General features: G+C 38.1%; 1 protein-coding gene across 1 annotated transcript in view; it reads left to right on the plus strand.

Annotated features, from left to right (window-relative positions):
- Positions 1–14874, plus strand: part of LOC115353012 (cadherin-6) — a 109634-nt gene that overhangs the window by 74942 nt on the left and 19818 nt on the right. The window contains exons 4-8 of the mRNA XM_030041913.2: positions 4167–4461; positions 5967–6086; positions 8139–8306; positions 9837–10024; positions 11479–11732. Coding sequence (XP_029897773.1) covers positions 4167–4461; positions 5967–6086; positions 8139–8306; positions 9837–10024; positions 11479–11732 — 1025 coding nt within the window. The remainder of the gene's footprint in view (positions 1–4166; positions 4462–5966; positions 6087–8138; positions 8307–9836; positions 10025–11478; positions 11733–14874) is intronic.

A 14874-nucleotide genomic window follows, 5' to 3' on the forward strand; every position in this document is an offset into this window, starting at 1 on the left:
TCCAGATTAGATTCTGAATGAATCAATTTACTATAATATTAATACAGTGCAATTGCTGATGCATTTACTTTTTATTGCATAGACTTATTTCTTCACAATTTTGCTTACCTTTGAGGTATGGCTGAGTTCAGTCACCAATTGAAATGAATGCCTTTGAGTAACACTGAGTTCCTAAGGAAATAAAAAAATCTACCTTTAAGTGGAGCCCTAAAAACCTGTGGCTGAATTAACTTTGTATTGAGGAATGGTAATATGATACAGCCCAGCTGACATGAGCACTATGTCCCAAGACGTTTTATTCTATCCCATGACTATCTGCCATGGTCCATTTATCTGTCCCATGACCAACTTTATGCAGAGGATAATGGACACTCTTTTGCAACACGGGTTAGCAGAGTGAAGCTATAATATCTTTTATTGGCTAGGATCAGTCCTGCTAAAAGCATCTGCAGTATAATTTATAGGCATATCTCATCACAGCAAACTTCCTTTGCAATGAGGTGTCTGGGTAGTGAAAAATAACTTCAACTTAAAAGGAAAGAGAGGTGTTGTTATTACTACTCATTTCATCCTCATAACTTAACAATGGTGTTAAGTTTTATATACAAAACCATCAACTGTATTTTTAAGTGCATCTCACCTCCAGGCCCTTCTTTTTAGCCTCAACTTGCACATTTATTTCTCCTTTAATTTTATTCCCAATTTATTTTTTTTTAACTTGGTTACAGTAGCAATTTCCCTCTTCATATAGGTCACACAGGCAAAATATTGCTTTCAAGATAAACTGACACTTAAGAAAAAATAAAACAGATGATTGTCTTTGCCTGGATAAAACTTTTCTACCAAGCAAACGGTCAAGGACAGATAAAGTAATCTAAAGTAATAAATCGTTTTTTCAGATGTTTTCCTCACAAGTGAATGTTACAAATTTATCATCTATGAGAAACTTTTCTGGAGATCTGCTTGTTTTATCTAATATATAAAACCAAAATGGTTTTCTGAAAAGAAGGGAACAAAACCCAAACTATTTTGGCCCAGCTATTAAGCAGTTCATGCTGGGGTTGTGGTATAGGCCTAGGGAACATTTATTTTCAAAAGTTAGTGCTTTTGCTGAAGGGCTAGAGATTGATCTTTTGATGATCACCTCATTCTCAATATTGATGAGTCATTACACTGAGGTATACTTTGTCTTGATATCCAAAGTCGCAGTCGATCTTACATAGGTGGGTTAATTGTGGAGGAGGAGTGGAAATTTCATAAACTATGGACTTGGAAAAAACACACAAGTTTCCATTTTTAGCTCTTTAGGTGGTCTGGAAAAGAATATTACGGCAGACAATTCCCAGCAGTTCCAACACCTTTTCTATCTTGACCTTTTTTGTTACCTTATTCATTGAAACTAGTTTTAATTAAAATGATGATAAAAATGAGTTTGGGATTTCAGCCTGTAATAAGTCTCACAACAGCACTATTCCATGATTCTTATGAATTAATGATGGTCTGTTACTGAGGGCTGTTTTTGTCCCAATATGATACAGACAAAGTTAAAGAGACTTTCAAGGCAAACAAAAGTTGAATTTTTGATGTGAAACAATCATAAAAAAATACACAATTTTAAAGACAAAATTCTTTCCATGCCTTTCCTGTTTCAGGTTGCCTTTGAGGAAAATTACACTCAAATGTCCTATTGAAATTACTTTCCGCAGTAGACTTCTAGTCTGACTTCTTAACAAGCAGGTCTAACAGATATTCATCAGATAATTCCTCCAGGCCCTATGGCTGAGTGTATTGGCCAACCGAGTGGGACTCAGGAGACCTAAACTCTATTCCAGCTTCCAAGACTAGCCTTCTGAGAAACTTCAAGATTCTATGCTTTGTTTTCCAGAAAACAGAGCAAATGGTATTGACTGCTTTTGTGAAGGGTTTTGAAATCTGCTTATGAAAAATGTTGCATACAAGCTATTGATTGGTACTTGTTGTGGTTTAACCCCAGCCAGCAACTAAGCACCACGCAGCCGCTCACTCACTTCCCCCCCCACCCAGTGGGATGGGGGAGAGAATCGGGAAAAGAAGTAAAACTCGTGGGTTGAGATAAGAATGGTTTAATAGAACAGAAAAGAAGAAATTAATAATGATAATGATAACACTAATAAAATGACAACAGTAATAATAAAAGGACTGGAATATTTGAGTGATGCACAGTGCAATTGCTCACCACCCACCAGTCGACACCCAGTTAGTCCCCGAGCGGTGATCCCTTCACCCCCACTCCCCCCAGTTTCTATACTAGACGTGACATCACATGGTATGGAATACCCCGTTGGCCAGTTTGGGTCAGCTGTCCTGGCTGTGTCCCCTCCCAACTTCTTGTGCCCCTCCAGCCTTCTTGTTGGCTGGGCATCAGAAGCTGAAAAATCCTTGACTTTAGACTAAACATTACTTAGTAACAACTGAAAACATCAGTGTGTTATCAACATTCTTCTCATACCTAGCTCAAAAACATAGCACTGTACCAGCTACTAGGAAGACAATTAACTCTATCCCAGCTGAAACCAGGAGAGTACTCCTATTATCAAGAGGAACGGCTCTGTGCAAAATTACAAGGAATGCCCATTTTCTCCCCGAAGGAGAAACTTAAGAAGAGTGCCTCAGCACGTCTGCTAACGATTAACTGTGCTACAGTTCTGATACTTTGTGTTATTGGACACTTTTTGTATGTGTGGTGACAAAGAGTTTTGCCCTTAAAGGCAGACTTATTGCATGGAACATGCTTTCTGTAGGGACCATAGGCATAAGCGCAAGCTGTGGAGCACTGTGCCACCAAGTGGATAGTCAGTAGGCTGCCAGCACAGCCCTGATCTGGGCAGAAAGTTGGAGGAAGCCTAAAACATTGACCATATGGTCATGCTGGAGGCTGCCCTTCCAGCATGGTAGGGGCATAGCCAGGCATTGGTAAAGTCTATGTGAAGACTTCCTATGTTCTTTCAACCCAGAAATCTTTCTCTTCTACAAAGCATGCCATCCAACAATGCTAAGTACTTTGCCACATAATCAACTAGGTGGTTTTTTTTCTAACTTGTATGCAGGAAAAGAGAAGCAAAGAACTGGTTGAGAAAGTCCAGTGCTCCTGACTCATAAACATGTCTTTTCTATGAAATCAACAATTTCCAGGAACCTGCTACCTAATAGATTTTTTTTCCCCATGAATTTCACCACCTATGCCCCGACTTTAGAAAGAATTTTAATGTTTCATTTTTTTATTTTCTATTTTCTCTAATGTAACAACAAAAGAAATTGTAGTTGATTAGCCTTGATTTTAAGGCCAGGGGGATAAATAAGCCTTTATCAAAGGAACAGCCATGAGAGTATGATTTAATCGGTCATACCTTGCGTGTGTGCTAAGCAGCTTTTCAAAAGACGTGGAAATCTCCTGGGAAAAAAAAGATGTTGATTTGGGCAGCTCATGCTTTGTATGCTAATTACCATCATTCTCTTATTTCCCCTGCCCCCACCATGTTTCAGCTTTGTCCGGGTCCCTTTGGATAAGGCAGCCGATCTCTTCACTGCCAGTGCTCTAATAGTCTAGTATGCCTGCCTGATTCTGCTCTTAGTTTACCACATCTGTGAATGCATGTAGTTATCTGCTATTCACGTGTGTATTTAGTATGTTGTTATGTTGTGCACTATGTGGTATATAACATAATGTCTGTGGGGCGTAAGAGCAGACCACCCCAGAATATAAACTTAAGAAGTGGCTGGCCTGGCCACTTTTTAATTCTTTGCTTACTGCAGTTCCCAAATCCAATGTTTTTCCACTGTAGGATCTCACTGTCCTACATATTGCTAGGATTCCACCCAAGCCACTAGCATTTAGACCTGATTGATGTATGCTTAGCTTGGGAAAGTGATCTGCAGCTTCCGTTCATGATTTCCCTCAGGCAATTTCTTATAATACTGCAGACCATTTCAATTCCGACATCAAGACACAACTCTATCAATTCACTGCTTCTACTGTGGTCGCATCTCATTTCCCAAAAGCAGTATACAGCCTTTTGGCTGGGTATTAATAATACTAAAGCATGTATCTAGGTATCAGTTAAAGTATCTAGAATTGTGTCCCAATTATTTATTTTCCCTTCTTTCTTTTATTCCCATTTCACCACCAGCTGCATTCAGACCAGGATAAAGGAGATGGATCACTTAAGTACATCCTTTCTGGAGATGGAGCAGGAGACCTCTTCATTATCAATGAAAACACTGGTGACATCCAGGCCACAAAGAGACTAGACAGAGAAGAAAAGCCTGTATACATACTCCGTGCCCAGGCTATAAACAGAAGGACTGGAAGACCAGTGGAACCAGAATCTGAGTTCATCATTAAGATCCATGATATCAATGACAATGAGCCAATGTTTACAAAGGACGTTTACAATGCCAGCATTCCCGAAATGTCAGATGTTGGTAGGTGCTAACTATAATTGATTTCAGTGTCTGGTCTGGGTTCTTTCTGTGGAGCTAATGAAGGGCCCAAATTTTACAGGCACTGAAAACAGGCATCCACTGTTTGAGTCTGGAGTAAAAGCATCTCAGCCATTTAAAAAAAAACCAGTCTAACTCCAGGAAGATAGTGACAACAGTTTGCTGGAATCAGAGGTGCCAGCTGAGTGAAACCCACTCCCTCTGTTGTACCACAAAAAAATGCAAGTGAATACAATCTATTTTAGTTCACAGTGAAAGTGAGCTGAGCTAAGCTGTGTTACATGACACTTGTAAAGAGTTTAGTACGCTTTGTTAACATGATTTAGTAGCAGTATAATAATATGGTAATCCATGCTCACCTAAGCACATCCATACCATCCCTAGATCTGTTCAGCAACACTTCTTTAGTTCAGGAAGGTAAAAAAAATGGAAAAGGGCAGGTGCAGAAGTGGTTGTACACACTTCAGGAGCGAAAACTGTCACCCGAGTCAACTCATCACTGATTCCGAGATATGCCATTAACTTCCTATGACCTTTGTTGCTCTTTTCATGCAAAAGAAAAGAGCTCCTAAGTCTACTGAAGTCCATTGAAATCTTTCTATTGATTTAAAATGTATCAAACTGTAAGAATCAATGAATAAAAGAAAATAAAATAACTTGCTTGAAATACGATTTTAAGATTGGATCTTTTCCAGAGAAGTTGACAGGTTTTGATTCTTTGTCTCTGATTCTTACGGAGGTCATTTGGATTTCTTTGTCACAGAGCGATGGATGGTTGAACTGCAAGAAGCACATTTCTAATCCGAAATAGTATCCAGGGAGAGGAGCATTAATTAATCATAATCAAGAATGAGATTAAAATAAAGCTCAAGCAATATGAAAATAAAGACTTTGGGGCATACTCTCTCCTCTCATTCATGGGACTTCTCACATGGATGAAACCTCATCTGGTGAAGAGAGAACCTAATATTCACATTTTAATATGCGAAGTGAATACTTTATTCACAAATCTGTTTTAAATGCCAAAACCTAAGCTAATTTTTTATGTTTGTTAACACTTTGCCTATGATTCAACACCATTTCTTTCTCTAGAAGGCACATGAAAAAACACATTCACAATCCTATGTCAGACACCTTACAAGCATGAGTAAATTTGCAAAAGTATATTCTTGACCTAGATTCAAACTCTGAATGCCTTCAATATCTGCAGAAGGGTGCGCTTCTGGTTTCTTCACAAGAAATATGATGAAGGTTCTACATATCCAATCAGTAACTATGTATTTTAATGAACTGAGAATAACCCAACTATTACTTTGTTTTTGTATCTATGTCCTTTATGAACAGAGAAACGTCTACAAAATAAGAATATCTCTAACTTCTTCCCACAAGTTTGACCTGAACATTAACTATGGTTTTTCTACATCATAAACTGTCTTGGCCGTGAAAAAAAACTGTGGATTTTTATTTTCTTTAATTTATCATTGCAGGTACCTTTGTTGTGCAAGTCACCGCAACTGATGCCGATGATCCTACATACGGGAACAGTGCTAAAGTTGTCTACAGTATTCTCCAGGGACAACCATATTTCTCCGTCGAATCTGAGACAGGTCAGGGGACCTTATCTGTCATTCTATGACAATGTCTGTAATTCAAAATGACATGCTAAGCCAACCTAGGACATATTAGACAAAAACTCCAAAGAGATTACATCTTCCTCAGTGCAAAATCTGACAAACTTAATAGGGCGATACATCTGTAAACATGACACCTACATTATTTTAATCTTACCAGCAAAGTCTAATAAATACAATTAATACTGGATGTGAACCAGTTTTCAATCATTTTTAACAAGCAGTGGGTACAGAGACTGCTGTGGATGCTTAAATTAAACCAAATAGGTTGGCTTTTAGATGAAAATGAGAAACAGGTGGGTGTGGAAAAAAGTGCTTAATCCTCATAGATCTTCATAACGGCTAAATTAAGACTGAGGGTTTGTTCGGGTGGGTTTTTTTTCCTCCTTCTGCTTCTTCAAAACTTGTTTAAAGTAATTATAATTTCTGTACATCTGCAACATATCACTTTAATGCTAATTTTATGAAAGAAATCTTAATTAAGAATAATGATAGAAGAGGTAAAATTGGCTGTTGCGCTACACTAGAAGATCACAAATAGAATCCCAAACTTCTGAGTTCTGTTTTTGGAAGGCATTTAAATTATATACAGTGACTGGAATTTTTTATGGTCTGAGTAACAGACAGCTTTGAAACCTGTGCATGTAAAACATAGAATTCTGGCTGACTGAATCTGCTGTACCATTGACTATCTGACTACATAGATAGTCTCTTCCCAAGATCTATAACAAAATTCTCCAACAAGAAACAAAGGATCTCAAGAAACTCCTTGAATAGGAACATTCACTGTGATAGGTTGCTGGAAACCAGAGAAATCGGTTCTCCTCAGCATCCTTACAGGAAGGAATGGATAATCCCAGACAATTAGTCAGGTTTTAGCATTGTTTCTTAAATAAATCTTAGAAACTCAGGCAGGGAAAAGGAGGGAGAGATTAGATGTCTCAAAGAAGAACCTGAGGTGAAAAAATGTACTTTATTCTGAAAAGTGAGAGCCAAGATCAAAGGGAGCTTCCCTTCAAGCATAAGGTATTAGATAATACAAGCAAGGATTTTTGCACTGATGCACTCATTCTGACTTGGACAGCACACTGTGTGCTCTTCCATCTAGAGCTATAATAAGGATAATGTAGCTGGGAGTTCACCAGTAATAATCTTTTAGCAAGAAGGTTGTGTGGGGCGCAGAGGGGAAGCAAGGTAAACTACAGGTTTGGTCTTCTTGCCATGGAAATCAATTGCAAAACTCCTAGACTGAAATAAGTGTCTGTTGAAGCTGCTGTGAATTTTGCCATGGATTTCAGTACTTGAATTTCACCCCTTTTGCCTACAAAGGAGTCAGTTCTTAGCCTTAAAAGACCCAGTGAGAATGCAAACATTTTACTTCATGGTAAATCTGAATGATTGAATTTCAATAGGAGTTGGCCTCATAACTGATATTTGTGCCTTTGAAGAAGGAAGTGACTGGCAAAATCATTTAAATCAATGTATAAATAGAAATATATATACTTGGGCATGCTTGGATGCTCATAATTTTCTTAATTAATTTCTCTTCTCCCATTTAATGTTGTTGTTCTGCCTCTTTAATGATATCTCGCTGAAGTTAACTGTTTGTTTTTTTTTTAACCATGTCTGTCAAAATAAAAATATTGACAGAACAGGAGAGAAAAGATGGAGCACATTATAATGAACAAAGACCCTTTTTCCAGTTCAGTGAGAGATTTTAGCATGGAACTGCAAGGGGGTAAATAGTTATGTAAAATAACACTGCTCACAAATAGGTAGAAAGAACATCTTTCTGGGGATGCCACTAATACTGTGTCTGTCACATAGGCAGCAGCCTGAGATATGATATGACAAGTCTGTAATTTAGTGTGCCATCTCATAACAGTAAATATTTGTATTGGGCAAAGTTTACTTATTGCACAGTGATTGTTTTGTTCTTTAGGCTGTGGGGTTATTTTTAATAAGAATTTCCATCAAAGTCAGTACCTTACTTGTGAATACCCCCCTCTATAATTTTCATGTTTTCAGGCATTATTAAAACTGCTTTGCTAAACATGGACCGTGAAAACAGGGAGCAATACCAAGTGGTCATCCAGGCTAAGGACATGGGAGGCCAGATGGGTGGATTATCAGGAACCACCACCGTGAACATCACACTGACTGACGTAAACGACAATCCGCCTCGCTTCCCCCAGAGTATGGAACATTTACATTCTATGTCTTTACATTAAAATGGACAAAAATTGGTTTGTTTTTTTTTTTTTCACCTGAGATATTGTTTCTGCTGTTGTGCACTTACTGAGTATCAGACTTCCTTTAAGAAAGAAAAAAAGAACACACAAGCAAGCAATAGCATCATGCTAAGGTTAATTACAATAACTGGGAATCATATCTTTAGTATTTTTACTGCAGTTGCAGTAGATCGTCTGAGAGGTGAATTAATGTACAGAAACATTATTTTTCCTACCCATTAAATAGCTTTGATGTAATCTATAGTTCTTGATCAATATTATTTCTATTAGACCTTGTGGTTGACTGAGTTTTAAGATATCTGTTCTAATCTAACATATCTAAGTTTTGAAACATTTATTTCAGTACATAAAATGATCCCAAGAGCAATTCTATCAAAATGAATACTTACACCCAGGAAGCATGGGTGCCATGCCTCAATGGATTTTCCTATATTCTTTGCATACAGAAACAAAAGCACATACATAAATATACCAGACATTGCTGCCTATTTTCCTTCCCCTGTCTCAGATCATTTGGTAGGTATCTGTGTGATATTTAAGGGAATCTGTTGAGCCAGAAAGTAATTTCTATTAATGACCATTCATGGCCATAAATGATTCAAAGTGGATCAGCTTTCATCCACTTCTTTTTCCCTCTCTTTCCTTCCTTCTCTCTTTCTTTCTTTTTCTTCCTTCATTCTCTCTTTTTCTTTTTTGCTTTGTCTAACCACTGCTCTGTGTGTGATGTGTGTGTATCACAGTGTCAGTGTGTGTCAAAGTCAAGAGCAGCTGTTAGAGAAAATAATTGCAGATACTATCAGACAAATCAGCAAGCTTTGGCGGTTAAGTCACTGGGAAAGTTATTGGAAGCAACTTGTCATTTAAGTTCAAAGTCTGTTCTTAGCTGTGGGCAAAGCGTTTCCATTTAAATTAGAGCAACTTAAGAGAAAATATAGCACTCTGCCTCCAATGAGTTAATTATACATCTCTGGACATAAGCGTCTTCAATATAAAAGCCAAAGATACAGCTTCATAATGCCAACATTCCCCAAGTAGAGTTTTTGTAGAGGAGAATTCAATGTAGCGCCTTATTAATAGGCATTTGTGCTGCACTTGGCTTTAGTGTTACTAAGCTGCATTGGCCTCTGGAAGTTCTTAATATTCACCTTTTGGCCTCAAGACATTTTTCATATAGAATTTTGATATGGCCAACAGACACCCTGGTAATGTCTAGAAGGGGACATATGTTGCTAAAGATACATGTATGTAGGAAAAAAAAAAAGTCCATCCTTCATACTAGAAAATAGATAGAAAAACTATTTACCTTTATCCACATGAAAGTATGCAGAAGCTGAAGGCTGTTGCCCTAGAAGGCCTGAAGACATAGCGACTTGCTAACTCATCTGTGCATGCCCAGCATGGACAGCGGGATGAGAGATGGTGTCCAAAGTACCATGAGACCAATTGACAAAATTTCCTTCTCTGTCTGCTGTAGGCACATACCAGTTCAGAGCTCCTGAGTCTACGCCACCTGACTCACCAGTTGGCAGGATAAAAGCTAATGATGCTGACGTGGATGAAAATGCAGAGATTGAATACAGCATCACTGAGGGGGATGGATATGACATGTTTGGAATTACCACAGACAAGGACACACAGGAAGGAATTATAACTGTCAAAAAGGTACACAACACACTTAATCCCAGCCTCTGAAGTACCACTCAATACTTTATCTAGCACATATTTGTTTTCCATTTTTAGTGCAACGTGTGTTGTTTATTAATTTGAATGCTATCTATTAGGAATCTCTACATTACCTATGTAAAGTTTCTTTTATACAAGCAGTTGGAGTCCTTCCTCTTATACCCTCCTTTATTAAACCAATGCACATACTTTGAAGGACCTGAGAGAGTAAATCACCTAGGGAGTGGGATAGGACTGAGAAAAAAATTCTACAGTCTGAACATATCTGCAGAATAACGCAAGGAGTCACCACCATCCAACTGTGATTTTCTCCCTGTGATGCTTACAGGATTTGCCCAGTTACTAGAAGGTGCTGTGTTAAGACCACAGAAATAATGAGTATGACATTGCCTATTTTGCACTATCAGAAGGTGTTGAATTGTATAGCTATAATGCATTAAAGTACATAGACAAATTTCTTTTGAATCACATTTTGTAAAACTAATTAATAAATCCATCAGCGTGCTTTTGCTTTAGAAAAAAAATCACAGTGCCTTGCTGGATCACAATGGACATCATCTACTAGGTTGCACATTGGCTGTCAGAAAAGGTTTGAGAAATATTGTTTACAGTGGGTTATCAGGCAAGCTTGATAAGGTTACAGATATCACCCTCCATCAGTTCAAGTTCAGTCACCACTAGATAGACATTGTGTAGATTTTCTGAACATGCACTTGCTTGTTGATATCAGTACGACACCTGTCATTACTTGTTTTTTAGGAGTTGCCTGCCAGGGGCTGATTATGATATCAGTCTAACTTTGTTTGCATTTCTGTCTGTTGCTGACAGAAGCTGTGAATCTTCTACAACGTAATGGAAAAATGGGGTGACTACTCTCTCCCCACGTTTCTCTAAGTACTGTAACAAGGAGTCGCTAAATGCTGCTTCTTCATACTTTTAAAAGAGTGTGATATAGTCATAGCCTATCATAAAATAATGTTTTCCTTGATGGGTGGTCCTGGATGTCCAGGCACTAGATGTCACAGTGTTTCATTTCAGTGATGGAATGCCAATATTTAAACAAGCAGCTCCTAGAAAATCTTCCCCCCCTTTAGCGTGTGGTGCTTAGGGGCAAAAAGTAGATAAGAAAAGATCAAAATGCCAAAAATGACAGAATAAAAGGCATGAGGAGTTAAGACTATTTGAGAAGGAAAGATTAAGTGATGTTTAGGAGTTCCAGGCATAGAATTCCCTGAAAAAGTGTTTTTTCTATACTGTATCACCAGTGGCACAGAGTCCTGTCTTTGTCCTTTTTGCTGGCATTTTAATTCCAGTTCAGCCGCCTGTTACCTAGCACAGGCCTTTCCATGACATCCCCCCATTCATTTGGCTCATCTGGCTGCAAGCCACAGCAATCCCCACAGACCTCTCAAACTTTTTTTTTCTCTTCCCAGGCATTGGATTTCGAAAATAAAAACCTGTATATTCTGAAAGTGGAAGCTACCAATACTCACGTGGACCCTCGATTCCTCTACCTGGGCCCATTCAAGGACTCAGCTACAGTCAGAATTCAGGTGGAGGATGTAGATGAACCCCCTGTGTTCAGCAGACCAGCATACATAATGGAGGTGAAAGAAGATGTTCCAATAAACAGTGTGATAGGAACAGTAACTGCTCAGGATCCAGATGCTGCCAAGAACCCTGTCAAGTAAGCATAGACTATTTCAGGTTGTGTGTGAATTTTTTACAGCTCTAATTTTGATTTTTTCACGTCAGCACACAAAAACCCCTCTTGTAACAGTGAAATTGTTCAGGTGTGCTTAAATATGGAGTCTTGTAGATGGTAAATGATCTCTCACACTTGAGCATATCTAGGTATGTGTGATTGTGTTTGCATGGCCCTTGCATCTTGAATTATATCCTATCCTCTTCAGTAACTAATGTTTGTGGTTACTTCTACCATGGAAGAATTTACTGCAAAGAGAGCACTAAGAAGATGTTAGTGTTCTCCTTCCACCTTTAAGATTTTCCAGTGCAGTGCGGTGCATCCTCTTGGCTATATGACAGGGGGCTGACTGAGCAGCCCTTTCTTCTCCCATCCCTCCAGACCTCCTTAACAGAGGTCACATTTGCCTTCTCTAAACTGCAAGTAGAAATGCCTTAAAAGCAGCTCATGTGCACACACAAACTCTGATCTCACCTGTATCAGTGTAAGGTTAATAAGATAAGAAATCAGTCTCATGGACTTCATAAATTACACTTGCCATGAATCAATAAACTAGTCTTAGAGGAAGTGGAGGAAATGTTAAGGTTGGAGAAGCTAAAGCTAAGCTTTCATTTTTTTGTAAATTAGCAGGTATATTGTTTCAGTACATTTGAAAACATACTGGAGTACTTAAGTCATATTGGATAGAGTATAAAAGAACTTTTAAAGAGTTGTTTGCTTTAATTAAAGTTCATTGCTACTGACAAGGCAGTAAGAGGAGGAAATGAAAAAATACAGCAATATTAAATCCAGGTCAATTTTCAGCACGTCTCTGGGTTGGGCACCTTGGAAATGCAATAGTAGTCTTAAGATCAAAATAGAACAATGCAGGTTTAATAAAAATCCAATCCACCAATACTTTGCACTTCTGCAAACAACTATCTTTCATCAAGATATCTTACAATGTTTATGAGGCATGAGTAAATTTTAAGCTCTCAGCTCATCTTGTGAGAGGGGTAAATATTATCATCTTAATTTCCTAGATGAAGAAACTGAATCTAAAATGTTTCTGGCAGAAACTCGCTCTGTCTTCAGTTTACATGCAATGCCCTGCATGTGAATTCTTGTTCAAGACTAAGCCTTCTAATTTTAATTAAGGACTGCTTTCATTTATATCACGACACGCAACAATTAGATCGAGCTCTGGACTAGCAGAGCATCATAACTTAAAGAACCACCTAATGTTTTGCTGACTTTGGTGAAGCCCAGGGAGAGCATTAATACCTTCTATAGCATATCTTCATGGGCATGCTAGCATGAAGATGAAAAATTGGTTGGGGTGACACCCAGGCCCCTTGCAGTCTTCATATGAACCTGCTTGTTTCTATCTAATGGCACTGGAGAGTGAGGGGAGTACTTCCCTGCTTCCCTCTGCTTTCCTGTGGTGATAACTACAACCATTTGCATTTCGCACCAGCGGCATCTCCTAATTACAAGTGATTTACAGTGGATAGGGATTATGCTGTTCATTGTTGAGTACTGCCTACTGGCTCTTTTCTGTTAATTGAATGTGTGTGCTAAAATTTACCTATCTTTCAAAGGGCAGTTCTTTAATACAGTATAGGTACTTTGCATATTAAAGTATCAGATAATTATTGAGCAAAATTGAGCAGAGGTGTCAAAATTGATGCAGTGCAGCAGAAAACTTGTCTCCTTTATACTTTAATAGCATGCAACAATCAAGGTGAAAGGAGAAGACAAAGAAAAATGAGGAAGAGGTTAGAGTAATAGAAATAAACACAGCGAGAAGAAACATGAAAATCAGTAAGAGGGGAAAGAAATCAGCAGAGAAGAGTAGCCTGAGAGAGGTTAGCTTGCAATAAATGTAATTTTATGGTGCTAATGTCTTGGGTATCTCCTAGAATTTAGGGGCATGGGTTGAGTCTGCATCTTTTTGACAGGGTGATTTTTTTTTTTTTTCCATCATGCAATAGAGATGCTAAATCAGATTTTCACTCTCAGCTTCAGGGAAGATGCAATTAGACTGTATATATATGGCTTGTCACTTGCTTGTCAATTTTTCTTGACGGTTAAAAATAAAATCTTTAGACACTTGATATTACAATGAAAACCTTCCATTTTCTCCTCTACTTGAGGGAAGATTTCTCTTTTTAAACAAACTGAGCCCTAACTCTGTTAGATGAAAGCCCCTTTGATCTTCCATTAAAGGAAACCTTCACAATATCATTATGAAAATGCATTATGAAAAATTCACACACACATCCCTTCCTGACCCACAAATCTTCCTGACTTGCGGTTACATTAGGCAGCAAGCTGCTGAACATCAGAAGACAATGAAGCAATAGCAAAATATGAAGCAGATACCTGCCCTAGTTGTAAGACTTCATAATCATTCATGACCTGTGTATTGGTAGAGCATTTCATCAGTCCAGCCCTTATAAATAAGCTTTGCTGTGACATGACATTAAGAAAATAAAAAATTACACCGGTAGATGTTTGCTATATTTGAATATGCATCCATGTGTAGTGACATTACTACACTCCTGAGTAACACTCCACTGTCCAGCTGTGTTATAAAAAAAAAGTTTTGCATTCTGCTTGTGTTTGATCTAAACAGAAATATTATGAACTGCTGCGTACTGAAAAAAATAATGCCGCAACTGGCACTGCTGTATTGTACATCAGATCTTTTTAAATTGCTAGTTGAGTTTTTTTGCTATAGTAACTCCTCAGAGGCATAATGAAGTTCATCAGTCACTGGAACTGTCTCCCTGCTGTGATTTGATTTACTAAAGTATCCCAGATGAAAATGATCTGCAAACAAATGTAAGGCTTAATTTTGTTTGTGTATTTTACTGACAACATATTTGCATGTGTTAGATTCTCTTTCACCCTCCCCTTCTTCCTGTTATGTACAAGGAGAGACTGGAATCTACATAGATACCTTTTAACTTCCTAGCTTGTCAATTCCTCAAGATTTGAAAGGGATGAAGTCCTGAAATCTGACTAATACACACCAGTAATTTCATTAAATAAATGTAAAAATGAGTTTGATGTTGTCTGCTTAATTCTTACTAGGTTATGATCCATAAGTCAGAATCACCACCAATTCAACATAATTAAC

This window comes from Aquila chrysaetos, chromosome 18 (assembly GCF_900496995.4).
Source record: "Aquila chrysaetos chrysaetos chromosome 18, bAquChr1.4, whole genome shotgun sequence".
Lineage (NCBI taxonomy): Eukaryota > Metazoa > Chordata > Aves > Accipitriformes > Accipitridae > Aquila > Aquila chrysaetos.